The sequence below is a fragment of the Pipistrellus kuhlii genome, unplaced genomic scaffold (genome assembly GCF_014108245.1).
Source record: "Pipistrellus kuhlii isolate mPipKuh1 unplaced genomic scaffold, mPipKuh1.p scaffold_m20_p_1, whole genome shotgun sequence".
Classification (NCBI taxonomy): domain Eukaryota; kingdom Metazoa; phylum Chordata; class Mammalia; order Chiroptera; family Vespertilionidae; genus Pipistrellus; species Pipistrellus kuhlii.
In genome coordinates this window covers 6,800,817-6,817,059 of record NW_023425404.1, presented here as the reverse complement: position 1 = coordinate 6,817,059, position 16,243 = coordinate 6,800,817, and the positions used below count along the sequence as shown (strand labels likewise).

General features: G+C 41.2%; 1 protein-coding gene across 1 annotated transcript in view; it reads left to right on the top strand.

The window, feature by feature from the left end:
• The window catches only part of TSHR (thyroid stimulating hormone receptor), a 92,268-nt gene extending 80,537 nt beyond the window's left edge, over positions 1-11,731 (top strand). The window contains exons 9-10 of the mRNA XM_036429909.2: positions 7,007-7,195; positions 9,426-11,731. Of these exons, the coding sequence (XP_036285802.1) occupies positions 7,007-7,195; positions 9,426-10,830 (1,594 nt within the window). The 3' untranslated portion in view covers positions 10,831-11,731. The remainder of the gene's footprint in view (positions 1-7,006; positions 7,196-9,425) is intronic.
• Positions 11,732-16,243: the final 4,512 nt, after the last annotated feature.

The window sequence follows — 16,243 nt, the reverse complement described above, 5'->3', positions numbered from 1 at the left end:
TGACCTACAAGACTCACATGATATGGCACCCCCATTCCTCTTCGACTTTTTCTCACACATTTCCTAAACTCCTCAAACCCCCTCCCCCAAGACCACTGGCTCAGCTCCAGCCACCCTGGCCTCCTTGCATACTCAAACACACCAAGGTGCGCTCTCACCTCAGGGCCTTTGCACTGGCTGGCGTCTCTGCTTGCAATGCTCTTCCCCAGATATCAGCATGGCTCTCTTACTCACCTCCTTCAGACCTTTGCTTAACTATTTCCTCAGTGAGGCCTTCCTTGACAGCCTCCAACATCTCTAATTATGACCACACTTCTGCGCTCTTCCTTTCTTCTTCTCTATAATTCTTCTTCCCGTGATACTAATAGTTGTCAGCTAGCATTCTGCAAGTTTTACTTTTTTTAAAATTCTCTCTCCCCTATAGAATGTAAGCATAAGAAGAACAGGAATATCTGCATTTTAGTTTTCTGCTGTAGCCCAAGAATCTAGAATATATTTAAGACATAGAAAGCAATGAATACATATTGTGTTCGAATGCATATTGTGTTTTTAAATTCTTTTAAACTAACCATTAGATAAGCTCACTGCCTTGAACTTACAGGTCTTACACCTGTTATTTTTAATTTAGAATTAATGATTTATTAAATTGCCTTTTAAGCAGTAAATTAATCTTCTTTCTGCTCTTAGATGAATTTCATCTACCAATTTACAGATGTGGCTACACTTTTATAATGATCAGCTTCTACACAGTGACCTTTAGAAAACCCACATTCATTACAAGCAAGCGTTAACAGACGCTTACATTGCTGCAGAAACACTGACAAGCCAATTGGTGCTTATTTTATTTGCAATTAAATTCATCAAAGGTTAATGTTAAATAATGATGACAAAAATGGAAAAAATGAAATTGCTCTAATGTTTGGAGATGCTACTGTACATAATTGCTTCTGAGAAGCAATTTGTTCTTTCTGTGACATCAAATATCAGTGGACTTTTTTTTCTAGCATCATAAAATTGGGTGACCTTCTTGCCTTGTATGTGACCCTATAGGCCTCCTTCTCTCTAAATTCAGGTCCTGTTAGTTTCCTCGGACACTTAACTTGAGATAGTTCCCATGACCTAAACAATTAGACTTCAAAGTGTCTGCCAGGCTAGGCTCTGCTGCATGCTGTTTTGTGAGTAAAAACTTGCTAGAGACAAATTCTCATGAAGCTTAGTGCCCATCACGTAATGAACTCTGTGCAAAGTGCCAGAGTCAATAAGAGAAAGGGAGGCCCTCCAGCTTGTAGGTTTCCATCAAGATGACTACATTCACAAGTTCTAGTTAAAATATAAACCTCAAATCACCTCTGCATATCTTAGCCAGAGGAATAAAAGTAGTAATTATTAGAGAGAAAAAAAGTCAAAGATAATGCATTCAGCATAACCTTTTATTTCCTCGGCCTCCTGAGATCTCCCAAAAAAGACGGAAAATAAAACTTTAATATACATAAATCCACAAGGACAAAGAGGCAGGTGAGCCACATCAATAGTATGGAGAGCTACAGAAAAGCTAGAGGACAAGGAAGGTGAAACTTGGAGTACTCACAAGAGCATACAGTCAGAGGCAGCTGCCTTGTCCTGCAGAATCTCTGAGGGGGATGAGGTTTAGAGGTGATGGGTGTGGCATGGGGCATGAGTTAGACATGGGACTAAAACAGAAGAATTTATTGAAGGTCTATAATTGGAAATGTTAATCCTCTAACCCAGTCAAACTAAATGCCTGCAGCAGCCAAGTACTTCTCCTTTAGGATAAGATTTGAGGTCTCTTTTCTGAAGAAGTTGAATAACCCTAAAACAAAAAGACCGCTGAATTGATATTTTAGGTACAACAGCACAATGGCCAGCTCCCTACACAATTGTCCTAAAGTAAAGTCTGCACATGGACAAGCTCCCAATCTGCTTTTCGGTGACTCACTCTTATGCCACCAACGATCATCAGCCAATGATTGCTTCTAATGAAAGATTAAAACCAAGATAAATAAATGTGGAAGGAAGGAGGGTTCCTCTTCTAAGAAGCTTAAACTTCATTCTGTAGACATGAGGAACCAAGGGCTTCAAACTAGGGAGCAATAGAATGAGATCCAAGTTTTAGAAAGAATATTTTTTCCAAGTCTGAAAGTGGGATTAGTAGACTTTCTGGGAGACCAGTCAAGAAATTTTTTGCAAAATTCAGCCGAAATGCAATTCAGACCTAAACTAAGGTGGTAGTAATGAGAACCATGGGACTGTAGACACATAAACAGTTGAGCTGATATCTAATGGGGAGGGGGTTTTAGCCCAATTGCATTTTACTGTAAATATTTATGGCAAGGGCAAGAGAGACTCTAAGAGGATACAAGCCCTTGGAAGAGAGTGGACAGAATTTAGGAAATAAGGAAATACGAGTAGGCTTGGAGGGAAGAATCATTCCTCTGGGCTACTTTGAGTGGAAGGAAGGCTGTGCTATGTCTGTCGGGAAGCATACAGGAACTCCTACCTTCCTTTCTGATAACCCAGACTGTCTGATTAAAACTGCAGATCTCACTGAAGCTGGCATGGCTCAGTGGCTCAGAGCATCAACCCATGAACCAGGAAGTCATGGTTTGATTCCAGGTCAGGGCACTTTGCCAGGGTTGTGGGCTCAATCCCCTGTGTGGAGCATGCAGGAGGCAGCCAATCAGATTCTCTCTCATCATTGATGTTTCTATTCTTCTCTCTGAAATCAATAAAAACAAACACCTGCAGGTCTCTGCAAGGGAGGTTAAATCCAAAAAGCAGGGAAACACAATTGTTCCCTTTACCTGACTCTGTAAGTGCCAAAGCAGCAGGAGCGGAGCAGCCTGGGTCAGCAGAGGACAGCACCTCAGGAGCACTTTGCAGCAACAGTCATAATGGATATGCATAGCTACATCAAGTAGCTCATGCCAATGGGGAGGAACATGACTTCTGACAGGTTCCAATTAGGGCTGTAAGTGGCCTTAGGGCCCTGAGATGAGGTTGGAGAGGAAGGCAAGGGCCAGATCTACAGGACCTTAAGGGGCACTGTAGGAAGAGTAGATGTTATTTGTGGTATAACGGGAAGTCACTGTAAGTTTCTGAGAAGGAATGTGAACTTTCTCACGTGATGTGTTATGACTATTCCAGCTGCTGTGTGGAGAATGGATTGGGAAAGATTAAGGGTGGATCAGAAAGCTACTGCAGCAAGAAATAGTGTAAATTAAACTAGCAAGCTTACATTGGAGATGCAAACACATGGGTTCAAGAGTCTTTTGGAGTTCAAATCTACAGGTCTTTTGCCAATTAAGCAGAGAAGGAGCAGGATGGGATGGGGGTAAGGAGATCAAAAGTTGGAGATGGACCTGGTAAGTTGGAGATGACAGTGAGGTATCCAGGTCAGACAAGCAGTTGGATATGCAAGTCAATATCTTGGCTAGGGCTATATTTGCCGGGTTTCTTATTTCTCCCTTGAGCCCAACAAACTAAATTGAGGCAAGGATGGAATTAGCATTCACTGAACACTCTTATATGCCACGGACCGAGTACATTACAGTTGCTCCTGTCATAAAGTTTATACACATTTTCTGTTACCTGTTTTTTCCATGCCTTCCCAGGCATCCTCACTGGGACTCAACTAGAAGCACCGGGGATACACTCATTGTAGACAATCAGACCACAAAATCAATTCCTCCCTCCCGGGTTGCTGTGCCTAGATCTGTGTTCAAGAGACCTGAAGATAAAGGATAGAGAAAAAAGAAAGAAAAAATTAAAGGAAAGGGGAAAAAAAGACTAGAGAAAAGTTTGTAGGACATGGAATCTAGGACTCTAAACCCAAATGACAGTTATGACTCCACCCTTGTTTTGCTGAGTCTTTGGGCACAACATGCTTTGTTTCTTTGTCTTAACGTTAGTATCCACCTGTTTCATCAAAATGCTGAGAATCTGAGATGAGACTGAATGATCTAGAGCAGTGGTCAGCAAACTGCGGCTGGAGAGCCACATGCAGCTCTTTGGCCCCTTGAGTTTTTAGCAAAGGCCAGCTTAGGAGTACCCTAATTAAGTTAATAACAGTGTACCTACCAATATAGATTAAGTTTTTAAAATTTGGCTCTCAAAAGAAATTTCAATCATTGTACTGTTGATATTTGGCTCTGTTGACTAATGACTTTGACAACCACTGATCTAGAGCATTTTTAAATAACGCATATTCTTGAGCCATACCATCAGAGATTCTAGTTCTGTTGGCCTGGGGTAGCTCAGGCATCTGTACTGCAGGTGCTTCTGACACTGGTCCAGGGTGGGGGCTGAACTGGGAACACTGATTTGTAGAATGGTGAGTTACCAGTTTTCACTAAATAACTGCCTCAATGATATCCTTGCCACTTAGACCACTATGGCAGTTCTAAAATTAGGCATCAAATTCTTTGACACTCCTTTTATTGAGAGATGGGTTCTGTGTCCCCTGCCCTTGAATCTACCAGTTGTCAGAACGCTCTCTCTCCAGATGCTCCCTCTCAGAAGCTGGCCACCACGATGTGAGAAACCCAAACCACATGGAGAGGCCACAGCATCATCCCAGCTGAGCTCAGCTTTAAATTGTCCCAGTGCTGACACCAGGCATGTAGGTGACAGAGCCTTCAGCTCTCAGCCATGGGGTAATCAGCCATCAAGTCTTCCCAGCTGAGCACCAAACATCACGGAACAGAGACAAATCTATCTTGGCATGCCCTGCTCAAATCCCTGACCCACAAAAACTACTCTTAGAATAAAAGGATTGTTGTTTGATGCCACTTCATTTTGGGGATGTTTTGTCATGCAGTAACTGAAGTGGTTCTGAAAGTATTTTCTCAAGAACAGACTGACAGTTGTCAAGGCTGGGGGAGTGGGGGGAGTTGGAGGCTGAGTGAAAACGGCGAAGGGGTTAAGAAGTACAAATTGGTAGTTTCAGAATAGTCATAGAGATGTAGATTACAGCATAGTAAATATAGCCAATAATATCATGATAACTGTGTGTGGGGCCAGGTGGGTGCTTGAAACATTGGGGGGCCACTCTGTAAAGTACATGATTTTCTAACTACTCTGCTGTACAACTGCAACTAATACAGAATGATAGTGAGTGTAAACTGTAATTGAAACATAAAAAAGAAAAGGAAATTTTTAAAAATCTAATAAAATACAAACACATTGCTTGGAAGGATAAATTCTTTGAAATGAACACACACAGTCAGTGTATCCAACACTGACAAAAAGCATCACTAGATAATAGAACACATAAGTTGTTTCCAGAAAGCTAGAAGCAGAACAATGGCTATACCTGGGAGGTAACATGGCCAAAAGAAAGACACACGCATCAGGACAGTTAGGCCAGAGAGCAAGGTCCAGCTGCATCTACTTCACAATTGTGTCTATAACGCTGGTTCCCAAATCCCTCAACTCTCCCACTACCTGAAAAGTTATTATAAGGTTCTCCCTCCTCCCAACTGGTGGGCGGAGTTATGACATTACTGGCATCTGTCACAGAGACATCTCCAAGACACTGAGCCATCAATCAGCGCCTGCCAAAGTGTCCTGGAGCCCACCCCTTCCTGTTCTGCCCTGGGTCCAACCCTCTCCTGTTCCTCCCCTTAAAAAGACCCCCAGACCAGCCACATGCTGCTGATCCTCCGTGTCCAGGTGGCAGCCCGGCTGGGTCCATCCCCACTCCCAACTCCTTCAATTCTGATTTCTCTACCTCCATAATGAGTCCCGTTCATTACTGGGGAATAAACTTTACTTTAAAACTCCTTGGTCGTCAGTTTCCTGCACCTCAAACCTTACAATTATTTGACTATGCCAGTTTTTTCCCCCCCAAATGTACTTGCTTTAATGTTAAATATTTCCTGGGAATCAGACAATAACAAGCACCACAGGTAATTCTTACTACCAGGTGAGATTTGGGAAATACTGAATGCTAGAATTTTTAAATTAAATACAAAACAAAATAGCAAATGTTCTGACAATCACAGTTGTGGTTAGAATGGGGAAAATGCATGAGCTTCGTGTTTATGAAAACTGAGCAGCAGGTTCTTGCAGCCTTGAAGCCTGAGAATGTAAACCCCAGCAAAATCCAGTTACAATGATGTGGAGGGAGAAGTTGTAAATATTGAAATTCACTTGCTAATCAGACACTACAGTTATATTAAATATCTTACAATGTAATTGGGGGGGGGGGCGGGGGCGGGAATGGTGGCTCAGTTGATTGGAGCTTTGTCCCACACACCAAAAGGTGTCAGGTTTGTCAGGTCAGGGCACATGCCTAGGTTGTGGGTTTGATCCCCAGTTGGGGTGTGTACAGGAGGCAACCATAATGTTTCTCTCTCTCTCTCTCTCTCTCTCTCTCTCTCTCTCTCTCTCTCTCTCTTTCTCTCTCTCTCTCTCTCTTTCTCTCTCTCTCTCTCTTCATGAATTTACCATGCAACTGGTATGACTCCAAGTCCTGCATCTTCAGGATATTTTCATGATACTGGTGTTGATCTGTATCATTGAGCAGTTCATTAAACCCAAAACCCCATTCCCCACAGAGACTGAGAGCAATTTGGGCCGCTTTAAGCCTGTTCAAATATATTTCTTTTGCCTCTTAAAAGCCTTTAGTAGCTATAGGTATGATTTCCAGAATAGAATTGATGTCTATCTCTGACTCTAAGAGTTGTATGTATTGCAATGGATAAAATAAAATGTCTGCTAAATGGTTATTGTATTCATGGATACCAGAGGTCCAAGCAATAAACATGGGAGAACCTCATCACCTATCTATCACTTAGAAGCCTAATATCCTTTCTTAGACCAGTGACTATATATAAAGAACTCAGAGTGTATATTTGGTAGCAGAAAGGAGCCTATGATTTCTACATTAATCTCAGACTTTTTAACTTTCTGGACAAGAGTTAGAGGCTCTGGATGCTCACCACCTCTCTGTATTACTCTGTTTTCTCCTCCTCCCTCCCCCCAGGGACGTCTCTTATACCAGTGTTACTGCCCTGCCTTACAAAGGCCTGGAGCACCTCAAGGAACTGATAGCAAGAAACACTTGGACTCTAAAGAAACTTCCAATGTTCTTAAGTTTCCTCCACCTCACACGGGCTGACCTTTCTTATCCGAGCCACTGCTGTGCTTTTAAGAATCAGAAGAAAATCAGAGGGTAAGTGGCAGGTGTCTGGAATAAAAGGCCTTGGGAAAAGTTGTATTAATTTCTGGGTCCGGGAAAGAAGATTTGTGGTTTGAAAACTATGTGGAAAGAACTGGAAGCGTCCACAAGAAACATGAAATCCATAGGACACAATGACTTAGACTCAACGTGGCTGCAGATGAGAAATAAGGCCAAGGTCAATGGAACACAATAGGGGAGGAGAAGGGACTAAGAGATGACATAGGCGAGAGAGGAATGACCAGATCATGTAGAAATCTTATCAAGATTATACTGCACAGCCTCCAGATGCAACATGCATTAGATGCCACAATTCTGGGGACAAACTTAGCAACACAACCAATTGTGTTACCTGGTCAATTAGGGCTTAGCAAAGGTCAGAGCTTACTGGTTACATATGTGGGCACTTTGGAATTAGCTGGGTTTGTACCCCCTCTCTGCCACTTCCTGTGTTATCTCAACCTATTTACTTAACCTCCCTGAGTCTCTGTGAATGGAGATCATAATGCTATCACTCATAAAGGTTTTGAGAAGATTATATGAGAAACTTAATAGAAAATACCTATCACAATAACCTGGAATATTATAAGCTCTCAATGTGTATTATTTTATGATCAGGCTGCAAAGGAGGGATGGTCTTTTTTCTTTTTTATTGATTTCAGAGAAGAAGGGATAGGGAGAGAAAAATAGAAACATCACTGATGAGAAACAATCATTGATTCTCTGCTTGCTGCACGTCTCCCACTGGGGATTGAGCCCACAACCCAGGCATGTGCCCTGACTGGTAATTGATCCCGTGACATCCTTGTTCATAGATTGATACTAACCACTGAGAAACACCGGTTGGGAAAGGGATGGTCTTTTTCTCTCCATGCTTTCTCTGAATCTTGTCCTCACCTAAACTTTTACTCTGCATTATTTCCTCTTTCATGACTCATGCTATCCATTTTCCTAATATTGCCATCATTTATTAGTATAGTGTGTTCTCTGTCTCTAAATATCTATTGCTTGACCTTCTGAATTCATACTTGCATTGGAAAATAATTTTGGATCTAGTAGTGGGCAGAAGCAAAAGGGAAAGTTGAGCAGCTGTGCAAAGGTCAATGGTGGGCATAACATCTACAGAGAACCAGGGGTGGGGTATGGGGATGCTGATAGTAGGCTCTATACTGATGCCATGTGGTGCACAGTAGGAAAGGACCAGGGATGGGTGGGAGGCTAATGAACTGCATAAGGGCAGGGTCCAGCTTTCCTGTTAACTTCCAAACAGGTTGGAATAGGCAACCAATTCATATTTTAACCCAATAGATGAGTCAGCAGGTTAAACAATCTCTTTTGATGTCAGTCTGATAGGCTAACAATAAACTAAGTCTTACTCCCACGAGCATGCCTGCATGACACTGTCCATTTATTCATTTGTTCAATTAATAGGACAGACAAGAATATTTTATTTACATTCCAGTAGGGGATGTCAGAAAATAAACAAGCAAACAAGTAAGATATTTGATAACACTACTAAGGAAATAAACACAAGAGTAGAAAAATTTATCTAAGATCAGGACAGCCCGGCCATCGTGGCTGAGTGGTTGAGCACTGACCTAGGAACCAGGAGGTCATGGTTCCAAGCTCTCATCATTGATGTTTCTATCTCTCTCCCTCTCCCTTCCTCTCTGAAATCAATAAAAATATTTTAAATAAATAAATACAAATAAAGAGATCGGGGACAAAAGGACGGTTGAGTTTAAAACTGAGTAATGGATAGAAGCAGTCATGAGTTTTTCAGGCAAAGGGAGTATGGTGTTCTAAAGCTCTGAGTAGGAATAATTACAATAACGGACACATATACAGCACCAACCATGTTCCAGGTGCTGTATAAGAGCTTTAAAAAGATATGAAATAGGTAATTTTATGATTCTGTTTTTAAAAATTGATAAACCAAGTTTTATAGACCTGCCCAAGGTGAAACAGCTAGTAAACAGTGAAGCCATGTCCTAACCTAGGCAGACTGGCTCCAGCATCCGTGCTTTTTCTCTCCATACTGGTCTTGAATGGGTTGCAGAAGAGAAATAAGGGCCAGTGATCCTGGAGCATAGTTTTCGAAGGGTAATAGGAAAAGATGTTGGAGAGATGGACCTAACCAGGTCATGTAGAATCTTTGTGCTGCATGTTATAAGGCCCATTAGTGGTTTTCAGTAAGTGCTGACTTATATCTATTGCCTTGCAGAATCCTTGACTCCTTAATGTGTAATGACAGCAGTATTCAGAGCCTGCGGCAGAGAAGGTCTGTGAATGCTTTGAATGGTCCCTTCTACCAGGAATATGAAGAGGATCCAGGTGACCACGGTACTGGGTACAGGGAAAACAAGTTCCAGGATACCCACTCTCATTATTATGTCTTCTTTGAAGAGCAAGAAGATGAGATCATTGGGTTTGGCCAGAAGCTCAAAAACCCACAGGAAGAGACACTACAGGCCTTTGATAACCATTACGACTACGTAGTGTGTGGGGGCAATGAGGACATGGTGTGTACCCCCAAGTCAGATGAGTTCAACCCCTGTGAAGACATAATGGGCTACAAATTCCTGAGAATTGTGGTGTGGTTTGTGAGTCTGCTGGCTCTCTTGGGTAATGTCTTTGTCCTGGTCATCCTCCTCACCAGCCACTACAAACTGACTGTCCCGCGCTTTCTCATGTGCAACTTAGCCTTTGCAGATTTCTGCATGGGGATGTATCTACTCCTCATTGCCTCCGTAGACCTCTACACTCAATCCGAGTACTACAACCACGCCATCGACTGGCAGACAGGCCCGGGCTGCAACACAGCTGGTTTCTTCACCGTCTTTGCTAGTGAGCTGTCCGTGTATACGCTGACGGTCATCACCCTGGAGCGCTGGTACGCCATCACCTTTGCCATGCGCCTGGACCGAAAAATCCGACTCAGGCATGCCTATGCCGTCATGGTTGGGGGCTGGGTTTGCAGCTTCCTGCTGGCCCTGCTCCCTTTGGTGGGAATCAGCAGCTACACCAAAGTTAGCATCTGCCTGCCCATGGACACCGAGACCCCTCTTGCCCTGGCATACATTATCCTTGTTCTGTTGCTCAACATAGTTGCCTTTATCATCGTTTGCTTCTGTTATGTGAAGATCTACATCACCGTCCGTAATCCCCAGTACAACCCAGGGGACAAAGACACCAAAATTGCCAAAAGGATGGCTGTCTTGATCTTCACTGACTTTATGTGCATGGCCCCCATCTCATTTTATGCTCTGTCAGCTCTTATGAACAAGCCTCTTATCACTGTTACCAACTCCAAAATCTTGCTGGTTCTCTTCTATCCACTTAACTCCTGTGCCAATCCATTCCTCTATGCCATTTTCACCAAGACCTTCCAGCGGGACGTATTTATCCTACTCAGTAAGTTTGGCATCTTTAAACGTCAGGCTCAGGCATACCGGGGCCAGAGAGTTTCTCCAAAGAGCAGGACTGATATTCAGGTCCAAAAGATCACCCAGGACACGAGGCAAAGTCTCCCCAACATACAGGAGGACTATGAACTGCTTGAAAAGTCCCATCTAACTGCAAATAAGCAGGGCCAAATCTCAAAAGAGTATAAGCAAACAGTTTTGTAAGCTAACCCTATACTACTCACAGTGGTAAGGAGACTTATAAAAGGCTGGTTTCTTGAACATGAATTCTAACCCCTTGACACACACAAGCCAGCTTACCTAACTATTGTGCAGGTGACATTTCATGGGGCAAGAGTTCATCTCCCAAGAGGAGCTAGCATTACTAGTAAACTAATCATCCCCTCTACCCTACCACAAGAAGAAAGAGAGGCTACCAGTATATCCGAACCTCCAGTGATATCAAAACAATCTATACTTTCTGGAAGGCTTGTTTGATGCTAAATGCAGAGATGACATTGTGTAAGATGCTCCACAAACATCAACTCATCCGTTTCAACACCGAGCTTCCCATTTTTATACAGCATTTCATACTAAAGATTCAACAGATGGCAAAAGGATGAACTTGGTTGACAATCACAATATCAGCCACATGTTGGCTCAGTCCAACTTCATGTTTCCTGAAATAGCCAGAGGGAGTTTGAGTTCCTTGAAAGAGAGAAGTCAAACAGGACAACACACAAGAAATGGCTATTATGAGACATGAAGGAGGGGGAAGACTTAGCTTTGTTTTTTCAGACCCTGAAACTATTAATCATCTCTTCACCAGGACCTACCTGATGTAACGCAACTGTTATGTGTTACCCAGAAAAACTGGCAGGATTTAAGCTTATGTGGCCAGGCAAACTAAGAATTGCTCATCTTGGCTGTTCTCATAGCCTAAAAGATGTGAACTCAATAAATATTTCTAAGTAGCAACAAGTAGGAATTATAAGCAGAGAACACTAAATCGCCCATTGATTTAAAAAGCAGGCTGGATACCAGATTACTGCTGAACCTCAGGCAAATCATTTAGTCTCAGAAGTCTGTAGAAATGAAGGAACTTGATGGCCTCTTCCAGTTTTAAAACTCTATGTACCGTATTTTTCGGACCATAAGACGCACTTTTTTCCCCCAGAAGTGGGGGGGGGAAAGTCCCTGCGTCTTATGGTCCAAATATAGCCTACACATATACTTTAAAAAAAAATTTTTTTTACTTGCCCGGCTCTATGTGGTCTCTGTGTGCTTGCCCGGCTCTAAAATGGTTCTAAATGCTGCTGTTTACTTTACAGGGTTGATTACATGTGTTTATGACTGTGATGTTGGGTTTTAATGCACATAAAATATTTTAGGACACTATTTGTTTCAGAATCTTTTTTTCTTCATTTCCCTTCTCTAAAAACTGGTGCGTCTTATGGTCCGGTGCGTCTTATGGTCTGAAAAATACGGTACATCCCTTCCCCTTAAAACATGTTTCCATGACAAAGAAAAAGAAAAATATAAAAAAGGAGATTCTGTTTTTCCTATCTTTAGGGCTACCATCTTTTCTCTTTGGAGCCTAGACATATAACCCAGAAAATATTTTATTTGTTTCATATTTGGTTATGAAACAAATATGTTTGTTTCATTTTTGGTCTGTAATAATAATTCTATTGAGTCACCATATTGAGGTGGATCCGAGTCATTCATCTAATTACTAGACCTACAGCTATAATTATCAGGCCAAAATAGCTTGCATTCATAAAAATAGAAAAAAAAAAATAGTCTTGAAAATTTTGGTTATTTAGAGATACTATTTCACTGTGCAAATTCACTTGAAAACATTTAAATTGTCTTCAGGGATTGATTTCTTTACTTAGTTGTTTCCAACTCACAATACAATACTAATGCTATCAAGAAAAGTTCCTTCTCCCAGAAAGTACCAGCTCTTTCCAACCTTGTTGATCGCTGAACATGAAACGCTATTCTCCAGCAGTGCTCCCTTACATAAAATAGTCAAGATCTTCATCTATAGATGTACTCTTCAAGTTATCTGTCAACACAACCCCTTAATTTCTTCCCAAGAACAGATGCATTTGGTTCTCGGTGCTCATGAACCACCCATGAATTAAAACCACACCATGAATTAAAAGATTTTGTTGTTTTAAGTTTGTGGAGTAGGGTTTGTGGACCCAATGGGCCCCCAGAAGTGATACACTGATTCACCAGGAATCTCTCCATCGCCCTACCCATTTCTGATCATCCCTGTAAGTTGGATGTCTTAATAGAAATATCATACACACCTAAAATCATGACTTATCCATGAGTTCACTTGTAAGTAGTGAAATTAAACAAATGTGTTACCTTTTGGCGAGTGGTTTCTCACTTGTGACATTTTGAAATATGTTCTGATAAATAATGTGTTCTATCTTGAGTAGTTGAAATGATACTTTGATAACAGTCCTAGAAAAGTTAGCCTCAACAGAATTGTTACTAAAATTTGCATTCACAACATGAAATAAAATTTCTTCCTGAGAAATGACTATGTTGGGTCCTAGAGTATTGATTTTTGTAATTTGTGAACTTCTTTTTAAGATTACCATTATATGTATTAAAACTAAAAACAGGAAGCCCTGGCCAGATGGCTCAGTTGGTTGGAGCATCGTCCCAACAATAAAAGTGGGTTTTCCCGGAAGCCGCCCATTGTCCTCACTAGTAGAATGATTTGGACAGGGAATTGGAAGGCTGGTCAACCTTGAAGCTTTAACCACTCATTGTTTAGTTGAGACTGGTAGCTGAAGCAGCCTCCACCTGTTAGTCTTATGTACATTTTTGTTGTTTGGCTATTATTGGAATTGCCTGCCTAAAGGCTATGAGTGTATTCCATAGTCTTAATAAAAGGATAGCCAGGCCAGAGCGGGGTATAGTCCTCTCTTGGTCTTCTACCTGGACCCTATTTCCCAAATAAATATTTTTCTAATCTCTTCCATTTGTGTGCGGCCTCCTCCAGAACCCAAATCTGGAACCACGTGGGATGTGGAAAGGGGTTTCCACAGGTTTCATTTCCAGTCAGGGCACATACCTAGGTTGTGGGTTTGATCCCTAGCTGGGGCACATATGAGAGGCAATGAATCCATGTTTCTCTCTCACATTGATGTTTCTCTCTCTCTCCCCCTCCTTCCTCTCTCAAAATCATAAAAACATATCTTCAAATGAGGATTAAAAACAAATGAACTCTAGATCAATCCATTCTTGTTCTAGAGACAAACAGTAGGGGATGAGGGTGGTTAGAGAGCAACCAAAGGACTCCTATGCATGCGTATTATAATAGCATAACCAATGGACACAGACACTTGGGTTATGAGGATTTGCCTGGGCTGGGAAGGGATGGGGGGAGGGGGTCAATTGGGGAAAAAGGAGACATAGGTAAAACTTTAGACAATAAAAAAATAATAATAATAATAATAATAATAATATAAAATTAAAATTAAAAAAAACTAAAAACAGGAAAACAATTGCTACATTTACTAATAAATCCATATAAATAAATAAATTATTGAGTATCAATAACTTCCGTATAACATTGTATCATGATTTTAAATGGTCTTATGTGAAACAACTCATAATATATTATGATACTTTGACAGCAGTGATGGCTAAGGGAAAAAATATGATAAGTATTAACCTTAGGAATATAAATAGCACAAAATGAGGATAATAAATCTATAAAAACTTGATGAGAGTACACTTTATCTGGTGACTTTCAACTACTTGAAAATAGACTCAAATCAATGAGGACAAAAGACAAGTTCTTGTTCTAAAAGTTTGTATGTTGTTCAAGAGTATCTTCTCAAAATACTCTCAAAGCTGGCATGGCTCAGTGGTTGAATGTCAACCTATGAACCAGAAAGTCACGGTTCGATACCCCATCAGGACAAATGTAGGGGTTGTGGGCTCAATCCTTAGTATGGAATATGTAGGGGACAGTCAATCAAGGATTCTCTCTCATCATTGATGTTTCTGTCTCTCTCCTTCTCCCTTCCTCTCTGAAATCAATAAAAAATAAAAAATAAAATTTTAAATAAAGAAACTGATCTTTTGAAACCGGGAATGATTGGTATAGATAGAGCTAAGTTCCTGGTCTGAGACAGAGGACAAGGGGCAAGAAATCCAGGCCACTTTTCCATTTCCTGCTTTCACATCACAAAAGGAAGCCCAGGCATTGACACAGAGACATCATCACTGCCCTCTGTCAGAGAAAGGTGTGTTGAGGAAGAAAATATAAAACATCTGTTCACTTTAACCATCCTCAATCTTCATTCATAAATATAAATATACAATTACCAGACATTTGAGAAAAATAAATTACACTTAAAAGTTTCTCAGCAAGGACCATATTAAATAGATGAGGTAAAGGTTTGAGAAAAACAAGACTAGTATAGTGTCATCAGTGTTTTTTGTTTGTTTGTTTTTTGGTTTTGTTTTTTGGTTTTGTTTTTATAGCAAATCCCAGGCTTAAATTTCATTAGATTCCTCCTAAGTTCCCCAGACAGTGGAAAGGCTTCTGGAATGATAGTGGTCAAATTTAGATAATGTCCATCTGGATGCCAATGGCAAGTGATTTGTGGATCTGTGGGAATATGGGACTCCTAGGATTTGTTATTAATAACAAAGAGAACCATTGTACTATCTAGGCCCAGATATTTCTCAAAATTCTCCTTAAGCACTCTGACAGAAGAATGAGGGGAAGTAGTAATAGCTTCAACAAATGTTGGCGAAATGAGATACCCTGACCAACTGATGCCACCATCCAGATGAAAGAGGAGATGGCTGACATCACACCTGTTTTCACCATCTGCAGGCCCATGTGGAGAAGGGGAAAAAGTGAGCACACACCTCTGGCACTCAGAGTTCCTCCCACACATCCAAGTTGCTATTTGATGTCATTTTAATTAGTGCAGCTGAGCCGCTAGTGGGAGCATTACTTAGAGAAATTAGAGTATTTTCTTCTGTTTCTTTAACTCTTTGACCACCCAGCCTACAAGGTACCCGTGAGTTGCCTCCAAACTCAATCACCCTGCAGCCACACTCTGTCTATCATCTGGAAGACCCTCAACTTAAACCAACCATTCCATCCTGTCTTAATCCCAATATCATCTCTAACCATTCATGCTATTCTACCCCTCTCTGAATCCTAAAAATCACATGCCTGTGCCTCTCATGCCACCATTAAAAAGGGGGAAGGGGTCAGTGGCAGTTGATGCTGCATCTAAGATATATTCAGAACCTTTTCAAGAATCACCTTCATAGACTGGCATCAGAAACAGCATCCCACTGAGGCCCAGCTTTCATTCTCTTGTCTGTCTTTTCTCAATCCTTCACCACCCTCATTCAGGTTCATCCAGTGGCACACCAGATAGCTGAAAAGGAAATGCAGAGGCTATTAATTTCATACTTATATGAGTGCCTCTTGGAGCAATGAGTATTGTCCACATATCCAGGGAAGGATTCTTAGCTTTTGATATGTTAATAACAACCACAATAAAATCAATGGTTCAAGGAAAAGTCCAGAAGCATCTAATTCACCTACTTGCTTGAGGATTTTTGTTAAATCTTCACC